Below are 16,331 nucleotides of genomic sequence, written 5' to 3' on the forward strand. Positions count from 1 at the left end.
AGAAAAATATTCTTCCATCGATTGGAAGAACTGACAAGGTAAAAATGATCACTTTACTCTCCAAATCATCACCCGGGGGCACTCAGAGGTTACTCCTGGCTCAATGCTCAGAAATCCTGGCAGGTACAGGGGACCATATGGGATGCCAGGATTTGAACCACCGTTGGTCCTGGGTCAGACGCTTGCACGGCAAACGCCCTACAGCTGTGCTATCTCAGAATTCTCATGACATTCTTCAATAACGTGGGGGAAAAATGATGCTATATTGGTGTCCTCAAGTTCCTCAAGTAGCCAAAATAATCCTGAGAGAGATGAGTGGCATTGCATTTCCTAACTTTTAATTATTCTATAGCAATCAAAACTGATACTGTAATAAAGGCAAATCTCTGACCAATGAATTAGAATTGAGAGCCCAGAGATAAGCCTTCAAATAATATGGACAATTAATCTATGACCAAGAAACTAGATCCAAGGAGTGAAGTAAAAAAAAAAAAAAAAAAAAAAAAACCACTTCAACAAATGGTGATGGAAAAACTAGATGGTAACATGCAACAAATAAATAAAATAAATCTGGGTTCATACATTACACTATTCCCAAGCGTTAATTCAAAATTAAAGAAGGTTTGTTTCTCTGCAAAGCATATAAATCTTTTGCCTTTTACAAAATTAAAGAGGGTTCAAAATTAGACCAGTATCCATAAAATACGTAAGGAAATTTTTCTAGGTAATGACTTAAGACATTTCTTCAATGACACTTCAATGGCAAAAAAAAAAAATATATATATATATATATATATAAAAATGGTAATTACATCAAACTAAAAGGGTTTTGCATAGTTAAGGAATTTTGTGTTAAAAAAATGGGGCTGGGGCCGGCGAGGTGGCGCTAGAGGTAAGGTGTCTGCCTTGCAAGCGCTAGCCAAGGAAGGACCGCAGTTCGATCTCCCTGCGGCATCCCATATGGTCCCCCAAGCCAGGGGCAATTTCTGAGCGCTTAGCCAGGAGTAACCTCTGAGCATCAAATGGGTGTGGCCCAAAAAAAAATGGGGCCAGAGAGATAGCATGGAGGTAAGGCGTTTTTGTCTTTCATGCTGAAGGATGGTGGTTCTAATCCCGGCATCCCATATGGTCCCCTGTGCGTGCCAGGGACAATTTCTGAGCAGAGAGCCAGGAGTAACCCCTGAGCACTGCTGGGTGTGACCCAGAAAAACAAAAAACAAAAAATTTAAAAACACCCTACTAAATGGAAGACAGTGTCTGCACACATCAGATAAAGTGCTGATAGCAAATATATACAATCTGCTGAGAGCTGATAAAAAAACATTCAATGGTAGGAGTAACACAACAAACAGCAACTTCATTCATAAATATGAACGAAGAACAAAGTCTAACCCAAAGAAGACAGATAGATGGTTTGGAGGCATCATCCACCATTTATGTGGTACTAAACGATGAGTGGCAGTGAGAATGGGATATTTATGTCAAATCCGAGACAACCAATGTTACATGGATGAGGTGAAAAAGGAACCACATTCACAGTTTGTGGAAATGCTGTCTGGTTTGGTGTCTATGAAAAACAATATGGAAAAAAAAAAAAAAAAGAAAGACAATAATGGAAATGCCTCAACAAAGTAAGAATAGAGCCCTCAGAGAACAGAGAAATTTCACTGGTTGGTCTCCCTTTCTTTTTTTATTCTTTTTTTTTTTTTTTTGGCTTTTGGGTCACACCGGCAGCACTCAGGGGTTACTCCTGGCTCTACGCTCAGAAATCGCCCCTGGCAGGCACAGGAGACCATATGGGATGCCGGGATTTGAACCACTGTCCTTCTGCATGGAAGGCAAACGCCTTACCTCCATGCTATCTCGCTGGCCCCTGGTCTCCCTTTCAAAGACACAAAAAACATTAACTCAAAAAGACTTGCAGAGCTACAGTCATTTATGGTGCTAAGCAGGGTAGCCAAGACACAAAAACACCACCAATGTCCAGTGACAAACAGTAAAGCAGCGAGTCTTTATCATGATGGAACACTATGCAGCTCTAGAAAAGAAGGAAGCTTGCTTAGAGTCAGAGGGTTTCCTGTTAAACCAAATAAGCCAGAGAGGACAGTTACCAGACGGTAGCACTCATTTACTTCTGAGAGATAAATAAAGCAAGAAAAGACAGTAGTCAATGATAACAAATCCTGGAATTTTGACTATAAAACTGATGTTTCCAAGTGGGGGGGGGGGAGAGAATTAGATGTGACAAGGACAGGGATGCAGTCACTTTGTAAACCAAAAACATCAAGACTAACATGATTATAATTATAATACCTTGACTACATTAAATAAAAAAAATCAAGAGCATTTTCCTTTGTCTAGCCTTCTGATGTGACTTGATTCATGGATAAATTCTGTCCTTTTTTAGCTACGCAATCCATCATCTAGTCAGGACATTTGGAATTTTCCGCCAGGTATGATGCAATGAATCACTGCCTGAGCACTGCTGAGTAGTGCCCAGGTATGGGCAGAATCAGACCGACTTTTCTGTATGATGGGAATTGGGGCTGCAGGAACCATCACCCAAGTCTCTCACAGTGGTTGGGAACACGAATTTCTCGGTCTGGCAGCCCACCAGCAGGCACTAACCTAACAGGACATCATGACTTCCTGAGTTTCCTGGGAGGGAGCCCCACTGTGCCAAATCACTGCTGACTTTTCTTGAGTCATCTGCTCATGTCTATTTTTATTAGAATATTGTCCCATATAACAACATGCTCCTAGAATTTATTACATTCATCTCTCTGTAATTAGCATCAGTACTATATATTTAACAACAGATAAAATCTCAATTAAACCCTTATATATTTATATATATGTGTGTATATATACTTATATTAATGTATGTAATCCTATGATCAACATTTCTAAATTATTCTCACCAAAAAAGTAGGATGTTTCGCCTTATAAGGCATCCATAAATTAATCTGAGGAAAATGATACAACACTTCATTTTCCCACCCAGTTCCAAAGTGAGTCTCTCAGCGGGAGAATTCACATCTCAGCCGAGTTTCGCTTCACTAGGTTTGGTACAAAGCAGCCCACTGAGCGTGGTGGATGAGGCCCAAGGATGATGCTGAGAGCAAAAGGATCGGCCCCGGGGCCCTTCACAGCTGGCCCGACTTCCTGAGTAGGAGACTCATCTTCCATAGTCACACATTCCCAGTCTTTCAGCCAACTGTGACCTAGGGAAACTCTCAGCAGTGAGATTATGGGAACAAGTTTCAAGAGCCTGCGATGCCGCCCTCGCTGCCAACTGCCACTCATGCTTCTCCAGCCTGAGTCCTGGCTTATTCTGAAGGAACCAGGAATGTTTGGTCCCTGTGGTTTCTCTGCAACAGAAGAGGCTTGCAGAAATGATGAGCAGAGACCTCCAATGCCCACAGCATGGTCCTTACAGACATCAGACTCAACACCTACTACATAGAATGATCCTTACAGACATCCAGATCTCCAACAGCATAGCAAGATCCTTACAAACATCCAGACCTCAACACCAACAGTTCCAGATCTCCAACAACATAGCATGATCCTTACAAACATCCAGACTTCAACACCAACAGTGTAGCAGGCTCCGTTTGTCTGTGTTGGGCTCAAGGAGCAAGTGAGACCCCACACTTCACCCAAGACCTCAGCCTCTCTTGTCATGTGGGCATATCCACCTTCCTTGGGTGCACATTGCTTGAAGGTATATATTCCTGTGAGTTTCAGTGAATGCAGTCTTCTACTCCATATCTAAACAACTGCCCACATCCCCAGGCATGTCCTGCCTTCTCCTCACCCAAAACCCAGGCACCCCATCTGAGTTCTATGGTTCTACTTTCCTGAACACCCAGAAACCAGGGAGCTGTCCGTAGCAGGTGGCCCACTTGCTCCTGCCGCTGTGCAGAAAGCATATGGAATCCCTCTCATCAGACTGTGTAGGGGAGGCCCTTGGTACCTGACCCACTCCTGGAGAATTAACTTGTCTCCATATCCTGCTGCCTGGTGAAAGAACCACTCTCCCTTTACCACTGTGTTCTGGGTTCAGGCAGAGTGACAGTCTCTCCTCTTGACATCTTGGGTGAGGGGTAGGAGTGAGCCGGCCAGTGCTGATGCAGTCTCTAGAGTTTCCTTTGCTCTAGTCTTCAGAGGCGCCTGGCAGTACCAAGCATGGATTAAATGACAGGCATTCTAATCGGAGTGTAGGGACTCTTGTTCCAGGTTTAATTGCATTTCCCTAATGACAGATCTTGTTGAGCACACTTCATGTGCCTCCTGCCATCCATATGTCTTTGTTGGCATGAGGAGATGGTATAGTTGGCCCGTTATTTTGTGTGGCTGCTTGGTTTTGTTTTTTTCCAACTGAATTCTTGCAAGAATTCTCTGTATTTTCTGGGTGCCTTAATTAGATATGTGTAGTGTAAATACTTTCAGCCACTTATGTGGCATTTCTTTCCACCCTATTAAAAGTTGTTCCAAAGATCAACAGGTTTAAATTTTGATGATTTCATTAACTTCTGTGTCTGCTCTTATTTCCTACCAGTTCAGAAATGGCTTCACACTTCTGCTGTTAGCTGAAATATATTTGTCCAATTCAAGGTTACAAAATATTAACTTATGCTTTCTTTCATAATCCCCAAGATTATGTTTTTGGGTCACACCTGGCAGTACTCAGGGGTTATTCCTGGCTCTGCACTCAAAAATCACTCTTAGCAAGCTCGGGGGACCATATGGGATGCCGGGATTCGGATCACCGTCCTTCTGCATGCAAGGCAAACACCCTACTTCCATGCTATCTCTCTGGCCCCCAAGATGTGGGTTTTAAAATCAAGCAGGTCTAACCTGTTTTAGGTTTATTTTTGTGGGTGAAACAAGACATTCACCGAGGTTTGTGTATTTCAAAGATGAACATTCAATTGTTCAGATTCCTTCTTGGAAAGGCAGCTTTTCCTTACTGAACTGTCTGTGCACTTTTGTCCAGAATCAATGAACCATATACGTGTTTCTATTTCTGGATGGCCTATTATTATGTTGCATTGATCTCTGTTCCTTTACTTTGCCACAAAGCTTCACTTCTTGAGGTTCCTCCTGAACATTCAAGTCAGCTCTGCACAAGTCGTCCATGTTCTCTCTCCTTTGCTCCTCACAAAAAATTGTGACTATTCTGTGTCTCTATTACTGTAGATTCAGACTAATTCCTACAAAACTTGGGCTTTATCTAGGACAACCAGAAATCAGAGGTGAACTCAGAACTGATGTCTACCACTGCTGAGCATCCAGATGTACAGGGGAAAAAAGCTCTCTTCATTCAAAAATGTCTGCATTTCTGCCACCAGAGTTCTCTGGTGTTCAGAATGCACAATGTTAGGTGACGTATACAGATCATGTTCTTGAATGATTTCATCCATTTCACGTGAATAGCTCATTGCTGGTAATAAAGGGGGTAAAAGTGGAGAGCACAGAGACCAGGGAGCATGCCACCAAGTTCTAGTGGCCTTTTGACAACTGTCTATGGCCACAAATTATTTTTTCTCATTTATCAAGCTAATTTTGGGTCTCCCTCCTCTCTGCTTGCACTTTGTTTTTTTTCTTCAGCCCTTGCTTCATGCATAGTGATGTCCCAGGAAGATCCCAGCTCTCTGGGAGAATTCTTTTATTACCTTGGGTGTCCTCTGCAGCTCTCTTAGAGGTGCTGGCTTTTTAATCTGAGTAGACGTTGATTTTAATAGGTATATTTTCTGCATCTACTGAAATACTCCTATTGCTTTTTTTTCTGTATTTAAGAATACATGCATTGTTGATTTTCTTTTTCTTTTTTTCTTTTTTTTTTTTGGTTTTTGTTTTTTGGGCCACACCCGGCAGTGCTCAGGGGTTACTCCTGACTGTCTACTCAGAAATAGCTCCTGGCAGGCATGGGGGACCATATGGGACACCGGGATTCGAACCAACCACCTTTGGTCCAGGGTTGGCTGCTTGCAAGGCAAACGCCGCTGTGCTATCTCTCTGGAGCATTGTTGATTTTCTAATGTGGAAACAACATTGCCGTTCATAGAAAAGCCCGCATGTGCTGAAGTGATATCACCAATTTTATTTATTATATTCATATTTTTGTGTTAGTATTTATAATGTATTTTGTTCTATAATGGACTCCCCTATATGTTTGGTTTCTATACTATGAAAATTATGACTGAAAAAAACCTATGAAGTGCTATTAGTGCTTTAATTTGGGGGGTTTACTGAGAGTGAATTCTATTAGGTGTTTACACACTTGCCATAACACAATAAAGCTACTGGCCCTGAAGTGCCTTTGCCAGAAGACTGAAAATATGATGCCACAGTTCCTCGCAGCAGCAGTGTTATTGGTGCAGTTCACATCTCGTTGGGAGGGCAAAGGGAGCTTGCTTTATGGGACTGCTGTAGCATTAAAGGCATTCGTCTTCTGGCATGTGGTTTCACAGCTTTCTTGAGTCCAGCTGTGGAAGAAGCTCTTTGCCTACACAACAGTTTTGACTCCCTGGTCAAACGTCAGGCAACTGGAATCCCTCCCTTTACTTCTGGTTCCTCTAATGGCATCTGGTGGTCTCTGCACTAACTTTGATGTCTGTACCATGCCGCTTTGATCACTAGAGCTTTGCCATGGTATTCAGAAGACAGACTGTGCTGCCTCTGATTTCAGCTTTTCATGAGTGCTTAGGCTCTCTGGGGGTATTTTGCCACTTCATTAATATTGTAAAATTTTTCTTTTCTTTTTTGGTGAGAAATAATATGGAGATTCTGATGAAAAATAAATGTATAGCTTATTTGAGTTTTTGTGGTCAGTTTTACAATATTAATTCTTCAGTTCATGAACATGAATTGTTTCCATTGGCATCTTTAGTCTTTATCAGTTTCAGCTTCCATCTGATTGATCTCACTGCATGGTTAAATGTACTTCCAAGCCTACTGAATTCTTTTGGGTGCTACTCTAAATTAGTTTCTTTTTTCCATTGGTGCCTTCTCAGATATTTTGTCATGTGTACACTGAAACACACTGATTTCTGGAGACTGATCTTGTCTCCAGCAATTGCAATATAGTCATCAAATGCTTCCCGCATCTCTTCTTGGTTGACTCTATGAGATTTCTTTATGGAAGATAATATCATATACAAATAAAAAGAGTGTTACTCTTGGGAATGTTTTCTGGCTTATTTGTATTCATTTGTTTTTCCTGATTTTTCAGCTAAGACATCCAGCATTGTGTTGTACAGGAGCGGTGAGATTTGGTGACCTGGTCTTGTTACTACTCTTAGAGTGGAAGCTTTTCAAATATTGAATATGATGCTAGTTCCAGACGTGTCACATTGATCTTTACTATATTGAAGTGTGTCCTTCTCTATCCAGCAAATGAGAATTTATTAGCATGAAATGTTGCATTTTGTGAAATGCCTTTTTTGTATTCATCTCTATTGGAATAATTAAATTAACTTTTATCTTTTATCCTATACAAGAAGTAGTTGACATATACTGATTGTTTTATGTTGAACTATCCTTGCATCTCAGGGATAAATCTGACTTGATCACTGTCTATGACCCATTTAATGTATTGTTCAATTAGATTTGCTAATATTTTATTAAGAATTTCCTTCTTCTACATAATTACTTACACTGCATTATTTATGTCCTACATGTTTTGTTAAATACTGACTTCATTTTCATCCAACTCAAAATATTTTCAAATTCCCCATAGTCACTTCATGTTTGGGCATATGTCACTTCACATTTGTGCATATGCCACTTGAAAATTTTTTGTTGAAGACCCAGATGTTTGAAGGTTTCCTGAATGTTTAAGAATTTCTATCTTAATTACAAAATTTTCAATGGACAGAGAATAAGTTGTAGCAGGTCTTTTTGGTTTTTGGTTTTGGTTTGTTTTGGTTTGGTTTGTTTTGGTTTTGGGGCCACACCCAGTGATGCTCAGGGTTTACTCCTCGCTATGTGCTCAAAAATCGGTCCTGACTTGGGGGACCATATGGGGTGCCAGGATCGAACCGAGGTTCATCCTGGGTCAGCCATGCAAGGCAAATGTGCTACCACTGCGTTATTGCTCTGGCCCCTGTATCAGTTCTTAATTATTAAAAAATGTCGGATTGACTTAGGGCTTGTAATGTGGCCTGTATAGGTGAATATCCCCTATGAATAAATAGTAATCCTATATCTTTCTTTTCTCTTTAAAGTGTTAAATGTGTTAGTTCAGTCAATTCAGTGATCCCTGAACACACTCTTCAAATCCTTATTTCCTGCCTCCTCATTCTACTCATCCTTAAGGAAGTACTGAAATCTCCAATGTAACTTCCATTCTATTTCCTTGTTCAGTTTTGTCTGTGGATATTTTATGTTTATTACATTTCTTTGGAGCTTCTATATATGGGAGTACTTTTAATTGCATATTTTAGTTACAAAATGTCCCTGTTAGTGCCTGGAGATGTTTCTTACCTGCCTGCTATAAACCCACCTCTGCAGTTTTCTCTGGATGGTTATTTGCATGTTCTGTCCTTTCCATGTTCTTAACTTCTGTCTTCCCCATCTTTATATTGAAAATGGTTTCTTATAAACTTCATGTCATTGAGGTAAAGAATTAAAAAACACGAAGTTGTTCACATCATTTAAACCCACAATCTTGTAGTTGTTTTCTACTTATATTTGTCCTTTTTTTCCTGTTTGCTCTTTTGTTGAGAATTTATTAGGTTTCCCATTTCATCTTCCTTGCATCTTCTGATTTTAACTTTTTGTTTATTTGGGCCACACCCAGCAATGCTCAAGAATTACTCCTGGCTCCTTGGACGGGAATCTCCATGGGATATTGGGGCTCAAACCCCAACTGCAGCATGTAATACTACCTGTAGTACTATCTCCCCAGCACAAACACTATTCATAATTATCATGTGTTTCCTCCATCATGTACATGATTTATATGTGTGCTTTTAAATTTTTATTCTGGCTCAGGCAAGATAGTTAAGTTAGTGTTAAAGTATATTGTACTAATCTCCTCCAGTAAAGTGCCCTTCTCTGACCCCATTCCCTCGCAGTCACCTCTGTCACTATCATCACAGATTTCACCTTCAAATACTGTGACCCCACTTCTCAGTGGGGTCTACACTTCTAACTCCTTCCTCCAGGCCTTTTGTTGTTGCTTCTCTTTCCATCCTGGAGTTTGTTCAGTCTCTTCAATCTGTGTTTTAATACCCTTCATTATTGTTTAATAACCACTAGTGATTATCTCTACAGCTAGTTCTTCTCTCCTCCTGAGAGTCCAATTATATGAAGTTAAACTGTTAGTTTTTATGAACCCCATACAAGATTCTCCATTTTCTCCTTGTCTCTAAATGGGACAATTTTCGTCTCTTCTATTGGCCTGTATTTAATATCCCTCATCCTTTTATTCTTTATCACATCTACTAAGGAGCCCATCAAATTCATTCATTTCTAACACCAGGCCTCCTTTCTCTTACTCTCCACATTTATAGTGAGATTCTTTTTCGGTCATCCCTTTTCCTTCCAATTCATGACTATATCAGAGTCCCTCAAGGTGCCTGCTCAAGTTCCAACGTCTGTGTCATCTGGGGGTTCTGTTCTTTTGATGGTTTTACTTCTTGACAATGACTGATGCTTTTTTTGCATGGTCTATCTTGAAACTTTGTACTGAATACCAGAAGTCACAAGTCAGAATGGTGAATAGGCTTTACAGCTAGAAACAGGGTCCTCCTTTCTTCGCAGGCTCGTAGTGAATGAAGCACTTCAGAGAACTCAGAGCTGGGTTGTCATCTAGGGGCAGTGTTTCCTTCCATTCCCAGTAGGTTTCAAGCAATTCCCATTTGCTCAGGGTAAGTGCTGAGAAGTAATAGGGGAGTCTCAGGGGCAGGAATGGGGAGATCACAGGGGCAGGAATGGGAGTCACGGGGACAGGAATGGGAAGTCACGGGGGCAGGAATCTGGGAGTCTCAGGGCTTGGAATGAGGGAGTTTCAGGGGCAGGAATGGGGGAGTCACAGGGGCAGGAATGAGGGAGTCTCAGGGGCAGGATTGGGGGAGTCTCAGGATTAGGAATGAGGGAGTTTCAGAGGCAGGAATCGGGGAGTCATAGGGGCAGGAATGGAGAAGTTTTAGGGGCAGAAATAGGGATCACAGGATGTGAACAAGAGGCCCTGCACTCTGCCCCTACAGATATGGGAAAGAGGGCAGAGCTGTATCAGGGTTGCTCTAATGGCGCAACATGAGCAGGTGTTCCTTTGAGCCCTTCCCTTCATGGGGTCAGCACTAGATGGAGCCTCACAGCAGCTGAGCCCAGTACCCATGCCTAAGCAGGAGCCCTTAGTCCAGGTCCTCCCAGAAGAGGTGAATGCCTGCCCTCCTCTCTCCACATGGTGGCACAAATGGGCACCCCAGGAAACTGCTCAAGTCCCAGCACAAGACACAGCCTCTTGGGGGGGGGGGGTCGGGGGTCTGCTATTCCCCCAGAGCACCAAGACAGCCCTCGATCCAACTTGATGGGAAGCAAAGAAACAGATGATGTTCTGGTGCCATCATTATGGGTCACTTTAGGATCTAACTAGGAGGCTAAGGAGAACCTCTCAGGTGGCAGCATTGGCTCCACACACAGACCTGAATCTAGTCCTGCACACTGCACAGGCCCCAGCTCAGTCCTCCACACTTTGCGGCATGTAGATCCAGCAGTGGGGCAGAATCCAGTCCCACAATGGTCATTTTGGACCCCAGGACTTGCCCCCAAAAACATCACCTGTAACATTACTTATACCTGGGCTATGTCGATGATGCAGACACTTTCACCAAAGTATGATGCTTTCGACTACATATTTATGAAGTTATACTAGAATGTACTCTATGCCAATTTTTCAAAGACATATTCTGACCATGTCGGTGCAAATGCCCCATTAAAGAAGTTCTGTTTCCTCCCCAATTCCAGGAGCTTTGAAGGAGCGTCATTGTCTGTGACTGGCTCCCCAAGCCCGAGCCTGTCTCCAGTGTCTGTGGCTGGAAGTACCTAAACAGTCCCACCTGTGAGCTGGGCCCGAGACAGGCATCCCTCCCTCCCCAAAGATCTGTCTTCTCTCCAAAAATTCAGAGATTTGTCTAAAAGTCTAAGTTTTCAGGAATCAGGAACTCTCATCTCAAAATAAAGGCACTTGAAGTTTGTATTAAATAACCTTGGGGCAGATATATTCTCCCCCAAAGAGGTATCAAACTGCAAGAGTTAAGGTTCTGTTCTTAAGGTTCATTAATCCAAAAATATTTTTCAGGGAAAAATAAGAGCAGACATTTGACAAATAGCAGAACAGGCCAGCATGAACAGTTATTCTATTACAACCATGTTAAAAAAGAAATATGATTTTATTTGCCCCTAAAAATAGATTAGGCCACAAGTCGGAAGGCAAAATAAACACATCCATGCTCTGTGGGGCAACAGCTAAACTTGGAGAAGTCGCTGCCCCCTTCTTCCCTCCTGCTCCCACCACTGATGGGGGCCAACAGCAGGTCACAAGTGAAAATGGCATCAAGACTTCTACAAAATGCTCCCAGACCTTCCAGAGTGACAGAGCAAGGAAGGAGCCACCAAGGTGGTATGGAACAGGTGAACTCATTTCACTGCTTTTAAAACACAATCTGTGGCCGATTTGCTGTCAGTTTATTGCCAACACTTTGGGAAGCTAAAAAATTGCCATTTTCCACTCCAAAGAGTCACCTCCAGCTACAGAACCCTTGTATAATACATGCACTCTAATCACCCTTTATCATCATTAAATTAAGTAGGAAACACGATCGTCTCACTGTAAAATGTTTGTAAATGTATGCTGTTTGCACCCACCTTGAGTCACTAACTCAGGGAGCACAATTACAAGGACAGCCGGCGAGCTTCAGTCAAGACTCATTAAAGCCCTTGCAAAGCACCAGCCAGCGCTGCTCTTCCTGACTTCTCAGGGAACAGGATCCCCCTCACGAGAATGAGGAAAGCACACAGAGGGGGGATGGGGGCCTCTCAGCCCAGCACTGTGTCCTTATTATAGAATTTGAGAGACGCACATCAAGATGCGTATGGTGGGGAGGGAATGACGGGGGATAATGCGATTGCGAAGGTCATAAAACATCCCATAATGGAAGGTGTGCAAGAGACTGTTGGCAGGGCGACACCAGCTTTCTATTACGATCGTATGTTAAGGCGATTTTAAAAATCAATTTAAAAATTCATAAGATGACTCTATTCTCCTGTTACTCTATGGGTTTATTATACAATCCTTCATCTAGGGATTATTTCATGGGTGTCTGTTCCAGGACAAATGCTCTCTCGGGTCACATGCTGTGAATGAGGAGTAGAAACTGTCTCTTACAAGGGGTTCCAGGCCTCTGCCAACACCACCTCCAGCTCACAGACCCTGTGTGTTGCTGAGACCTTCCAGCCCTGAGTCCACACAGGGGACACAGTGACTGACAGTGGCCTGAACCACAGCAGCAGTGGCAGCAAGCAGGCACTCAGAGCCAGTCCAGTTCTGAACGCAGAAGCTTTCTGAAGGGGCATCCATGCAGTCTTCTGCACACAGCCCCTCAGCCTAGACTCCATACATGGCCCCACATCCCAGACTCTGCACGAGGCTGTCAGTGGCCTCCAAGCCCCAGTCTCTATGAAAGGAACCACACAAGGAAAAAGGGCAATTTGTCTCCGCCCAAGAACAAGACCATAAAGACCCAAATAGAATTTCCATGCACAAAAATCCTCACGACAAAAGCCACAAGGAGCGCTTGGTGGCAGCTCAAACTAGCACCCACCTGGGATGGGTGGTGGGGCCAAAACCACTGCAGGCAGTGGCCTGGAGGCAGGCGCAGGCCTGGACAGACACACGGCCACTTGGTTTGTCAGGAAATGAGGTTTCTCGGGCCCAGGGAACAGACTTGAGTCATCAGGATACAGCCACGTGGACTCGAGAGCGAAGGAATTGTTCAGGACGATCTGTAGTCACACAAGGCAAGGGCATGTTAGGATGAAGACCAGACCTGGGAGCAAGCAAAAGCCCCTGAGAATGTGGCACTGCCTGGATTGGTCCCCTGCAGGAGGCTGGAACAGAGTAGCCTGAGAGAGTTCTATGAGAGAGATTCACGAAGCCCCAACTCAGAAATCAGGAGCCCAGCTCACAAAACCCTCTTCTCAACAGACACTGGCTGGACTCCGGCTGGACTCCAGTGACTACCTTAGGCAACTCAGCCCCAAGCCAAACTCAGCCCAGTTCCTAGATGAAAACACTACTCCTAGGAAGTGAGTAGAGCCTTGTAGAACAAATGTTCACATTACAGTTTCTTTAGTTTAGACAAGACAGGACGATCAATAAAATGGAATTCAAAACGCATGATAAACCAGCTGAAAGCTAGACATGCAAGCATGTTTTAAACAACATGTTTAAGCAAGACATCCACAACAATGGAAAAAACTCTCCTAAAATATTATCTTGATTAATATATGATGTAACGTGTTTCAGGGGAGCCTCTGATCAATGGCCACATATTTTGAAACATCCAGAAACATTTCTAAACATCTGACTCAGAGTCAGGAATTGTGTCCTATGAGACAGGACAGTTCATGGTCTCAGAGTCAGGAATCAAATGTTGCTCCAGGGAACAGAAAATGCCTGCTCTGTGTGTCCTGTTGTCCTGAGCAGACTAGGCCTCATTCTAAACACCCTGATCATCTCCCGCATGTTTCAAGGCAGAGCCTGCCCAGCTGTCAAAGAAATGCTCACAACCCACCCACCCCCGCCCCGCAGTGCCCAACTCTCCTGCATAACAACATGTGTCCTTACCTTGCAGTTAGGGATCCTTTTGTCTACCCAACTTTTGCCAACAAGAGCTGGAAGAGCAGCCGGGCAAATGTGAGGGAGGAAGGGCACCAGCTCCACAGCAGAGGAGGGGGGCAGGCCCACAGGTGGAGGGGGGCCACCAAACAGCCACTGAAACACAAGGAAACAGCATGGTGTGTCTGGGAGCTTGCACTCACACAGGCTTGCAAAGCGAATTTAAAAGTGCCTCTGTTTGGTTCTGAGAAAAAAACATCCCTCTTTTCCTGCTTTACAAAACCATAAGTGTAGGCAGATCTAAGGGGAAAACACGGTTTTAAGTATATAAGTTTCCATACGTTTTCATGACCGATGGCCTCATGCATTGCCAGCACAGCCTGCTTCATCAATTGAGGAAAAACTAAGGCTCACAAAACCAGTTTCATGGCAGGAAACCGGGACTCAGTGCTGAGTATGAGAAAGCAAAGGCCAACATACAGCTCTGTTCTGTGTGCTCCCATCAGCAGGCCATTTCATATCTTCATTGTCACCCCTGTAAAAAAGTCTTTCTCTTCCAAACTGAAGTAGCCAAGGGGTTAAAACTGCAAAGTCTCCAAATGCTCCCAAGAGCCAGTAGGTCCAAGGCAATCGGATGTGTGAGCTGATCACAGGGGTGGTGACACGGAGCACAGAAGGAAGGAGCAACGCTGAGGGAACACGGGAGGAAAACCCAGTCGAAGGCCAGAGGACGGACACAGCGCTTCAGCTCCTGTTTGTTCTACTTCCTATGTTCCTGTTAGGATGTTCCTCTAGCTGTCTATTTTGCTGCTTTACCAGAGATCATGTCTCACAAAAATAACTCAAAGATTAAGTTTGGTTGTGTTTGTTTTATTTTTTTTTCCCTTTGGAAAATATGTGAGGAAAAAAAAAATTCCAGGGTTGTCTCTACAAAAATAAATAAATAAATAAATACTGGTGGTTCCTAGGCATTATATACCTCTAGTGGCAACCCGTGATATAACCACCCTTGGCAATATGGGGAGAGGCGACCAGTTTATTCAGTCAACCCCACAATGAGCCGCATCGCCTATTAAAACGCGGTGGGGAACCCGCCTACGAGATCGGTGGAGTGTGCGGGGCCGGGTGTGGGGTTGCCTTGGCTGGAAGCTCCCCTCCCTGCAATAAGCTGAGAAAATTAATGAAACGCGGCTCGGGCAGGCCCGTCATTGGAATGTGCTAATGAGGAGGTGCTTAGAAGCAGACCCGGCCGGGCTTCTGATCTAAATAAATCTGCATAGTTCGGGGCTGAACAATGAATGAATGGGTCCTGCCCGGCCTGGGCGCCACTTGGCACCGCGGCCCCCACGACCTTCGGCGGCCGCGGCGCAGCGCAGCCCCGCTTCGGTCCCTGCAGGGTCCGAGCCGGGTCGGACCCCAACGGCGATCGATCCCCGGCTCGCCAGCGCGTCCGGCGGAGATGGAAAGTACCAACTTCTGGGCGCTAAGTCGTGGGCGCATAGCCCGAACCGGGGCGCCCCTGCCCAGCGCTCCACGGCGGCCCGGGCTGGGCGCAAGTTGCGCGCACAGGGCGTCCGCGGGGCTGCACCGGGCGGGCGCGGGGGACTCCGCCGCGGGCCGCGGTGCGGCTGCGGCCCGGGTCTGGGGCTGGGGCTGGGGATGGGGCTGGGGATCGGGCGCGTTACCTGTCCGGGGGGCAGCGCGCAGGGGTGCCCGGCGGCGGCGGCGGCGGCGGCGGCGTGGCCGGGCGCGGCGGGCAGCGGCAGCAGCGGCAGCAGCGCCTCTCCCGGGGCCGGCCAGCCGGGCAGCAGCGGGGCGGCGGGGGGCCGCGCCGAGGCCAGCAGCACGCGCGGGGGCGCGACCCCGGGGCCCGGGCGGAGCAGCCCGGCCGAGCCGGGCACCATCCAGAGCCAGGGCGGCGGCGGCGGCGGCGGCTCCGCGCTCATCAGCCAAAGCCGGGGCTGCTGCTGCCGCCGCCGCCGCGGGAGCCTGGCTGCCCCCAGCATCCTGCATCCCCGCGCGGCCGGCGGGGGCGGCGGGCGGCGGCGCCCGAGGTGCGGGCCGGCGGCGGCGCGGGCTCCCGAGCCCAGCCAACTCACTTGGTGCCGCGGCGCCGCCGCCGCTCGCTCCGCCCCTGCCCCTGCCCCGCGCGGGAGCCCCTCCTCCCGCGCGCCGCCTCCCGGCGCCCCCGGCCCGGCCCCGCGCCTCGGGGCTCCCGCAGCGCCTCCCGGGCCGCGATCCCGCAGGACGGAGCTGCCCGGGCCGGATCCCGCGCCCCCGGAGGCGCGGGGATGGGGACCCGCGCTGGCCGAGGCGGCGGCACCCGAGCCGGGCAGGTGCCACCGGGCGCCGGGCTAGCCAACCGGGTCGTCCAGGGCGCGCGGCCTCGAGGGGCTTCGGGCCGCGGACCCCGACGCCGAGCGTCGCCCGCTGCCCCTAGAGAGCGGCCGGGGGCTCCGTGGGGACGCCCACCCCCAGG

General features: G+C 46.3%; 1 protein-coding gene across 1 annotated transcript in view; it reads right to left on the reverse strand.

Annotated features, from left to right (window-relative positions):
• The window catches only part of TCERG1L (transcription elongation regulator 1 like), a 36,568-nt gene extending 20,710 nt beyond the window's left edge, over window positions 1-15,858 (reverse strand). Inside the window, exons 1-3 of the mRNA XM_049790456.1 lie at window positions 15,538-15,858; window positions 13,862-14,008; window positions 12,837-13,017 (exon numbers count right to left, since the gene is read on the reverse strand). Coding sequence (XP_049646413.1) covers window positions 12,837-13,017; window positions 13,862-14,008; window positions 15,538-15,858 — 649 coding nt within the window. The remainder of the gene's footprint in view (window positions 1-12,836; window positions 13,018-13,861; window positions 14,009-15,537) is intronic.
• Between the last annotated feature and the right edge of the window lie 473 nt (window positions 15,859-16,331).

Source organism: Suncus etruscus, chromosome 17, assembly GCF_024139225.1.
Source record: "Suncus etruscus isolate mSunEtr1 chromosome 17, mSunEtr1.pri.cur, whole genome shotgun sequence".
Classification (NCBI taxonomy): domain Eukaryota; kingdom Metazoa; phylum Chordata; class Mammalia; order Eulipotyphla; family Soricidae; genus Suncus; species Suncus etruscus.